This window comes from Sapajus apella, unplaced genomic scaffold (genome assembly GCF_009761245.1).
Source record: "Sapajus apella isolate SASKATOON/1434 unplaced genomic scaffold, GSC_monkey_1.0 scaffold3, whole genome shotgun sequence".
In the NCBI taxonomy this organism is placed as follows: Eukaryota; Metazoa; Chordata; class Mammalia; order Primates; family Cebidae; genus Sapajus; species Sapajus apella.
In genome coordinates this window covers 24,599,712-24,609,107 of record NW_022436943.1, presented here as the reverse complement: position 1 = coordinate 24,609,107, position 9,396 = coordinate 24,599,712, and the positions used below count along the sequence as shown (strand labels likewise).

Sequence of the window (9,396 nt, the reverse complement as noted above, 5' to 3'; positions counted from 1 at the left end):
ACTAATCCAACTAATGAAGGCATTAAGCAGAGCAATGAACCTTATTTTGCAAAATTATTTGAAAGGTCCAGGGTGAAAGAAAGGTAGAAACAATTGGGGGAGCAGTATAATTACCTTCTGCCACATGGTTTCTTTAAGCATTTTTTCCCCTTCTATTTCTGCTGTTAATTTTTCAGCAGATCTCTTTCAACACCACCACCAAACCATTCCACATAACTAAAGACAGTAATTTACTCACAAAGAAAACACACCTCTGCTTTATTAATAACCAACTTTTTTTTTTATTAGAGCAGATACAGTTGTGAAAACTGTACATTATACATTTTGGTTTCAAGGATTATAAATAAAGGAACTCACAGGTAGGGAGTTCTTTTTCACAGCAAGAAACTTTAAATAAAGTCATGTTTTATTAAGTACATTGGCAGACTTCATGTGCTGTCCAAAATGTTGAGTACAGTATAACAACCCATTAGAAAGAGCCTTCATGTAAAATACAGCTGTGCACATTTTAGAAAAATACCAACAATTTGAGCTTTGTTTTAAAAAAGCTTATAAATCATACATATATTTATAAATGGGACCAACATGCTCACTTTATAAACATATCCTCTATCTGTTACCCATTATTTCCAAAGCATTACACATTTTAAATAAACAATAAGATTAAATATTTTATTATTATTTTTTTAAAAAACCAGCTTTCCCAGCATAAGGAGCTATGGGGTTCGGGAGGGGCGGTGAGAGTACTGAGACTGACACAGAAACTTTAAACGTTTGTTCTCAGGTAAAAACAGACTTTCCTAAATTTAAAAGTCAAAGCAAAATGTAAAAAATGAATATACAAGTTGTAATTTTTCATTTGCTCTCTTTCTGCCTTCTTCTTTATTCCATATTGGTCACACCCAGGATTTTCAACATATTGCGCTTCTACAAGAAACATCACTGGGTTACTACCCTGCAGGTGACAACGCACTCAGTGCACATCTGTGCTAACCAGGGAATTGTGTGAACTGTCTCTTCTGCATTGAAAAGGTAGCTAATATGTAAAAAACAAAATCTGATGAAATCATGCAAATCATGAAAATATTTCAGAGTAGCTCCCCCTCTGCAATGTAATGTTTTTAAAAAGACTTAATAAGATAGATACCTTTCCTCCCCTGATTTCTTTTTAAGTAATTACTTTGATAAAGACCCTTTAGTTTCTCTACGTAAGCATGCTTCTGAATAATAAAGGGTAAATTGTAAAACAGCAAAACCCCAGAAATGTCAGAATGACAAAAGACTGCAAAAGACACATATTTGAAATAAAAATGTCTAAGCCTATAAAATTTGAAATGAAATTACAAAAGGACTTTGAAAAACAGGAAAGGCAGAAAACTGAGAGGCAGTGATTGAACAAGGCTTTATGTTCTACCTGAATGTATTCAACAGACATTTAAGTTGGAAAAAGAAAACAAGAAAGAGCAGAGCAGTTTATTAATAGCATCTTGCTTAACTTTCATGGGAATTAACACAGCCACCGACAAGATTTTATTTGGTTGTAAAGTACGTCAGCAAAGAAACTGAATCCTTTAAACACTGATTACTGCAATCCATGCAACGTTTGGACTATACTTCTTAGAATTCTGTTGTCTTTCAGCTTTTAAAATTTAGCACTTTCTAAGTGCATAAATAATTCACCTCAGTAATGTTAAAAATATTTAAAATTAAGTTAGTTCTTAGGAAGGCATAGTGTCTTCAAATTGCTAAATTTTAAAGATAAATAACCTTTTACAAGTGTAGGAAGAATAAATGACATAAAAGATGGTATATTGCTATCAAAATAAGCACATTTTCACTAGCATTTTGTTGTTTCTTTTCCTTGAGATGCAACACGTGTATTTCATCCGGCCAGGACTGCAGGTGGTAGATGACTATACATCATATTTAAATCAACAGCAAAAATGAACAGAGTCGTGCACAAGCAAACGAAACGTTCTCTCCCAGAACATTCCAGGAGATGTTAAAGCAGCAGGTCATGGCATAAGACTGGTGAGTGATGCTGCTACCTATTTCTTCTAATGAGATAGGAGTGAATGTTGGAACCACGTCCACAGCAACACAATCCTCCGACCGCATTCCTCGGGCAGTCGTTTCCCCAGCTCCCTACTAAAAACGTCAGATGGTAAAATAGTAAGGCAGCTGTTGACTTCCATCAAGAAAAAAAAAAAAATGCAGCTCCATACATTTCCAGTTTAGTCACACTCTGCTAGGACAGATGGAGTAGCCAATGCCAAGAACTTCGCCGGATGGGGCTGCTTCAGCAGATTTTAAAAAAGAATTATTATTAAGTTTTGCTCTCCAACATGGCTGTGTGCTTCAGCTCCCAGAGGACCCCAAAGCCACAAAGCATTCCCAGGGGAACCGAACAGGTCCTCTGGCTGAATTTTCCAAGTTTCATCTCTCTCGCGATCCCATCCTAATTCCAAGCCTCCTTCCCTGTGTCTGAGTCTGCCTGGGGTCGGCCATTTAAAGGGCTGACGGCACCACTGCAGAGAACTGTGGGCTAACACCACTAGTTGTCATGACTTCACTGAAGGGTCAAAACAGTTATAGCATTAAGTAACTATGTTGAATCACATTCAGGCATAGCCAAAATTAAAGTGAAGGACAATATGTCATTGTTAAAAAAATAGTAAATTTGAACATGAGAAAAGAATGTTATTAACTATGATTTTTAGATAGAAATTAAGGCGATTCTTACCTGTCCTAATTCCAATCAAGTTAGAAAGTGAACAAAAAGAATGGCCAACCCAATATTCAACAGCATGACAAGGACAATCATGATTGAATTAGGGCCCTGAAAATGAAACAGAAAAAAATAGTTGTAACTTTTCTATGTTAACATCAAGATAGCACCAAAGCCAATTACTGAAAAAATAAGAAAATTAACACGATTGCAGTAAATAAGGCATAAAAGATGATAGCAATTCCAAAAGGTATAGACTAAAAATGGCAAGACTATGTTTAGATGGAGACATTTCAGAACTTTCACTTAAAAATGAATCCAGGCTTGAATTAGTTTAAAAATGTTGTAAACAACTGATCTTGATCTACTTCATTCATCTCAAAACAATGGACAACAGCATGGGCTGAGACGCAGCTCACCATAACCAGGCCTGTGAACTGCTGGGAGTTAGAGGTGCATTTGTTGTTAGGATGAGTTGAGATGAGGAAGAGCTGCTTCCTCCTCAGGGAAGTTAGAATATGACAGCAAAATCTGTAGGACAAAGCTGACCCCAAGGAAAAATTCAGGGAAAACTCAAAGCGAGGTTCTCTACCTCTTGTTTTCTCCCTGGTCCTCTGTTTGGACACCACCCTTTCCGTTAAGTAAAAGCTGTAAGTGAGAAGTTGGAGATGTTCAGAAGTTATCTTCAGCCCTAGCTTTTTAAATTTTTCTAACCACAACCACAACATTTCAGAAATCAAGTTATATTTTACAAACTATAGGATCCAATTTTGATAAATATCATAATACCAGATAGTCCAAGGGCCCCAAATTTTACTTGTTTAAACAAACCAACTTCATATAATCCATCTTTTCAGATCTGCTCCATGAAGAAGCCACCTTTATTGTTATTGTGTGGTATTTACTGTTAAAATAGTGTCTAATTCTTATATAGCATTAAAAGTGTTCTAAACTGGCTTTACGAGGCAGGTAGTTTTATTGTCCTTATTTTACAGATGAGGAAACAGTGGACTCTATTAGGATGTTGAAGGAGACTACACTGAAACAGTGGCTTCAAAGGTATTAATGTTTTTTTTGGATGTGGGGTAAGTGAATAAGGGAGACTGAAGCTGTCATTAGTCAAACACTCATCACTTATTCAAGAAGGTCTCTTCCCTGACTGAGGCCACATCCCCATGGTAGAGGTCAGAGGACCCTTCCCTTTCTGTATAATAACATGTTTCATACTCCATTGTCCTTTGTTGTTTAACGGCTCTTTCTCCCCACAAGACTCTGAGCTTCAGTGGCAGGGGCCCTGTCTTATTCCCCGCTATGTACCCAGTGCACAGACACATGACATTGCCCAATTCATTCAGGCAACCAATATTTAATGAGACCCTACTATCTTCCAGCACTTTTCCAAGTGCTGTGGATGTGGGTTGTTTTGGTTTAAGACAGGCTCTTCTCTGTCGCCCAGGCTGGAATGCAGTGGTGTGATCTTAGCCCATCATAGCCTTGACCTCCCAGGTTCAAGCTATCCTACCACCTCAGCCACCTGAGTAGCTGAAACCACAGGTGCATGCCACCAAACCTGGAGATGAGGTCTCACTATGTTTCCCAGGCTGGTCTCAACTTCCTGGCCTCGAGAGATTCTGCCATCTTGGCCTCCCAAAGTGCTGGGATTCCAGGCGTGAACCACAGTGCCTGACCCAAATGTGGGTTGTTAAACAAAACAGATTAAATCACTGAATTAAATGAAGAACAAACCTGGTAATGAGTAAAATGGGGGAGGAAGAGGAAGTAAACATGGGTCCCCTTTAAGTGGGGACTATTTAGGAAGAGGAAAAGCATCAGTTCTTAAACCCCAAGTAAATGGGAAGAAAATAAACATTTTATTGCAGGTTTTTATAATGCCGGACAGTGGGCTAAGCATCTCTGACATCTCTGAGTAGATTTTTTTGTTTGTTTGTTTATTCTTTACGTGTGAATATTAGTTCCATTTTACGGAGCTTAAGAGGATAAGTGTCTTGCTCTAGTTTCCTCAGTCAGTCTGAACATATAGAACTCGACTTAAGCTTTAGTTTGGCCATTTCAGAGCTCCATGCTTTTTTCTCTATATGTCTATTAAAGATGCAGGCCTTAGTGTAAAGGCAATTTCCCATTAAGTTCTTAAAAAATGACATTTTCATCTATATTCTTTAATTTCCACAGTATCAGAAAAATATCAAATTGTGATAATAACCAACTGCTCTTTTAGAATAGTTGTGTTCTAAATTAACAGTAGAGTCCTAACCTGTGCAACTCCTCCATTATAGTTAATTTAGAGCATAGAAATATTACAGGAAATTCTTTTAACTCAGAAAATAGTGGAGATGCTCTTTCAATGCCACAACTGAGCACAGATTAAGGGAATGGTATTACAGGCTGAGCATCCCTTACCTGAAATACTTGGGACCCTAAGTGTTTGAGATTTCAGATTTTTCCTGATGTACAGGTTGAACATCCCAAATCCAAAATTCTAAAATGCTGCTATGAGCATTCCCTTTGAGCATAATGTTGGTGCTGGAAAAGTTTCAAATTTTGGAGATTTACAAAATTTTAAATTTTTGTGGATACACAGTAGTTGTATATATTTATAGGGTATATGAGATGTTTTGATACAGGCATACAATGTGTAATAATCCCATCAGAGTAATGAGGTATGCATCACCTAAAGGGTTTATTCCTTGTGTTCCAAACAATCCAATTATACTCTTTTAGTTATTTTATTTTATTTTTTGAGGTGGAGTCTTGCTCTTGCCACCCAGGCTGGAATGTAGTGGTGCAATCTTGGCTCATTGCAACCTCCACCTCCTGGCTTCAAGTGATCCTCCTGCCTCAGCCTCCTGAATAGCTGGGACTACAGGTGTTCACCATGATGCCTTGCTAATTTTTGTATTTTTAGTAGATTCAGAGTTTCACCATGTTGGCCAGGCTGGTCTCGAATCCCTGATCTTAAGTAATCCTAGCCTCCCAAAGTGTTGGGATTACAGGCGTGAGCCACCATGCTTGGCTCTCTTTTGGTTATTTTTAAATGTACAATTAAATTTATTGACTATAGTCACCCTGTTGTGCTATCAAGTACTAGATCTTATTTGTTCTAGGTTTTTTGCATCCATTAACCACCCCCCTTCTCCCCACGTCTTCACTTTCCTTCCAGCCTCTGGTAACCATCCTTCTACTCTCCATCTCCATGAGTTTGATCGTTTTAATTTTTAGCTCCTGCAAATAAGGGAGAACATGCAAACTTTGTCTTTCTGTGCCTGGCTTCTTTCACTTCACATCATAACCAGATTTTGGAGCATTCTGGAGATTCCACGTGTACTACTATATACTTTGATTAGATTTTGTTCATGAGTGTTTTAAGAATTTTGGATCATTTCAACCCTTCTGGGCTAGTGGATTTGTTTTATAATTCTCAAAGCTAATTTAGTGCTATGAAAGATGAGGAAAAATACACCTGGTTAGAACAATATAACATAGACTTCGGTGTCTTACAGTGGACCCAGGAAAGTGAAATAGCAGAGAACGTCCCTTCCATGAAGACCACTTCTAAAATCTAAGGGGTGCCTGAACCTTAACTCCCATTTCATAAATCCTTATAAGATTCTGTGAATTTATCTAATCCCTTTGAATTAGTATTTTGAATCTGTATATTCTCTTGATTTGAATTTAGTTTACTATCTTTTCTTCAGTTTTTAGCTCACATATCATTGTACTGGCAATCCAGATTCCATGAATAGTGAATGAGTGCTTTATCCAAAATGAAACATCCATACATATATATTTTTTCTATTGCACACACGCACATTTCTCCTGTATATATTCTAACATACACACTCATATATATTTATCCCACCAGGGTAGCTTCACTTAGAAAACTATTTTTAAAGGTGACTCAGTGAAGATGAGAGCAAACTAGGCATGAAAGAGTCAAACAGCAACCAGGTGAAAAATGAAAATCCGGGATGCTATGTTCAGTGACAGATACCGAGCCCTGGCCTCTGTGTTCTTTATATACCTAGGCACAGGATACAGGGTAAAAAGCTCTAAGGTAAAGAAAGTCCCATAAATATGACTGTGGTGGCCAGTTGTAGCTTAAAATAGCAAAATGAAAAAAAAAATCAGTCTTGCTTTTCAAGACTGACTGGGACAAGTGTAATACAAGAAGCTGTAGCGGGGCAAAGGGTAAGTCTTGATTGGAAGAGAAATTTTCAGGCGGTAAGAAAATAAAAAACAGGAAAGCAAAATACGGAAAGAAATCCTAACAAATGAAATTAACTTTTTTTTATTTAAGAGATTCTCACTCATATTTAAAACTGTGAGGAATTTTCTGCTAGAAGAGTTATTATGGTTTATGTGAAATCTAAAGCTTCCCTAGTTAGAAACACATGAGAAGAGCCAAGTTTAAGTATTAATAGCAAAGTTTAATTATATGTATTTACCTTTTCTTGGGGTGAGGTTCAAACTAATTTGATGGGGATGCTTTAAATTTTACACAAATTCAAAAGAAATACTAGATAAACCACACAGCAAACTTGGGAACAAATCACAGGAATAGCTGAAAAAAAAAGTGCAGTCGTTTTCCAGAATGGGCTGAGATACCTAATTGGAAAACTCCTCACTTGTCTACCTAACGGTAAGACGCTAAAGATGCCTCCTCTGATCCTACCGGAGTTGTCATGTTGCAAAAGACCTACAAAAATCTCAGGATCACATAGATGTGTGCCCCTAGGACATGAGTCCATATGCAACCATTGCCCACAGGGGTCACAGAAGTTTCTTGAGGAAAATCTTCCTCAAGGAATAATCAATGCCATAGCCTCCCTTCTCCTACCTCTCATACTCAAGTTAACTAATTTCCTGTGTTAGTCTGTGTCCCAGGAGATTTTCTGTGTCTAGGAGATCAATATCCAGGAGATCAATATCCAGGGTGATCCTGAGGATGGATCAAATCTATTTGAGTATTTCTGAACTGCTTATGCTTCAAATAGCATTGCGTTGAAACAAACATCATTATAATAGCCGATGTTTTTTGAGCACTTATTCTTGTGCTAGGCACTATGCTAAGAACTTCTAAAGTATTAACTCATTTAATGTTCACAACAACCCTGTGACAGGTACAGATGAGGAAACCGAGGCACAAAGCAATTAGTAAACTGTCCAGAGTCACACAGCCAGTAAGCAACAGAGCTGAGATTTGAACCAAGGAAGTGTGGCAACAAAGTTCAATTCTGTGAATTTTAAAATTATTTACAAATGTCTAACTTATACAGTGTCTTTTTCTCAAAACTGTATGTAGTACTCCACTGTCTTAAAGGTCATCCACTGACAACCTTTATGATGACTGTGTCACTTCCTAACTCTGGAGTAGGGAAGGCAGCTTTCTATTATACTATTAGGAAGACAATGTTAATTGTTAGAACCACATAAAGGTGTTGAGTCAATCTTGAATTTTGCAGAGGCAGTCTAAAGCTCAGGGTGGCTACGGACCTGCTGGGGTCTCCTTTTCCCCTTGGGGTGTAGAGGGGAACCCTAAGGACCAATTACTGTCATGGAGTATGCTTGGCTGACTCAAAGTATCAGAGGATTCTGCACATAAGTAAAACAGATTTTTTTTCCTAAATGAAGAGGCTATGAATTTATATCATATATATATCACTGCTTTACAGAGAGCCTCTTTCAGGTAAGAGCTGGGTAATTCAACATTTTTTCCCCCATCACAGCCTAATGTATAGGACACTGGGGCATACGCTTCCCCTAGAAGTCAACTAAAGCCCACAAATGGGTACACAAGGTGTAAAAAACATGGCCTTGCATTGTTTGAATTTTGCCCCTTGTAAATCAGGTAAACTAATATTGATATATGCGAGGCCTTATTAACCTGAGGATATGCATGCTGAAAGTTAAATGAGAAGTAACCATTACATTTAACAAATTCAATAGTGGTTATTATAGTTGTAGTATCAAGATACTGACATATTAAGGATAAAAAAATCTTTAAAATGAATGCTTACTGAAGAGTCAGAGTCTTAAAGTTAGTCTGTTTTGAAAATAATTTTTCTCCATGTAGGTGGACTCTTAGGAAGTTAGCTGAGTTAATCTGAATAATTTATGTTTGGCTAATTAAAAAGTTGAAAATTTGAAAAAAGAAGAGAACCAGAACTAGTGTTTTATAGATATTAACAAAATAAATGCACTTAAGAAATTTCAAGCATAAGTTAATTGAACAGAGAAATTTTAATTGTTTAATCCTGTGAATAAACAGACAAAAATAAGAAACTGATGGCTGTGCTATATTCTTGTTGGCCAAGACACTAGTTCACACCATTATGCAAATATGTCTCTGTAATTACTAGTGAACACTAGGTGTGCAATGTTCAATACCTCTGTTCTAAAGGGATGTGACCAGCTCAAGAGGTCAATGATTAATTTTTTAATCAATAATTAGTTAGCTTCAAATTTTATAAGCTCTATAGAATTTGATAAAATACTAATTGCATATATTATTCAAAAAAATCTCATTTGAAAGAGGGTATATAAAGATTTTTCAATAACACAGAGCTTTTGTGGCTGAATAATAAATATCTTAAATGCTCAAGATGAATTGATACTAATAAGCCACATCTACCAGAAAAGTGAAATTTTAA

The 9,396-nt window shown here is 36.9% G+C and overlaps 1 protein-coding gene across 5 annotated transcripts in view; it reads right to left on the bottom strand.

Moving 5' to 3' along the window:
• Window positions 1-257: 257 nt before the first annotated feature.
• Window positions 258-9,396, bottom strand: part of JPH1 (junctophilin 1) — a 78,592-nt gene continuing 69,453 nt past the window's right edge. The window contains exons 5-6 of one of the 5 annotated variants that reach the window (XM_032250987.1): window positions 2,744-2,839; window positions 258-2,572 (exon numbers count right to left, since the gene is read on the bottom strand). In XM_032250987.1, the coding sequence (XP_032106878.1) occupies window positions 2,759-2,839 (81 nt within the window). In that variant the 3' untranslated portion in view covers window positions 258-2,572; window positions 2,744-2,758. The remainder of the gene's footprint in view (window positions 2,573-2,743; window positions 2,840-9,396) is intronic. The other 4 variants (XM_032250997.1, XM_032251007.1, XM_032251017.1 and 1 more) reach the window with 4 other exon arrangements.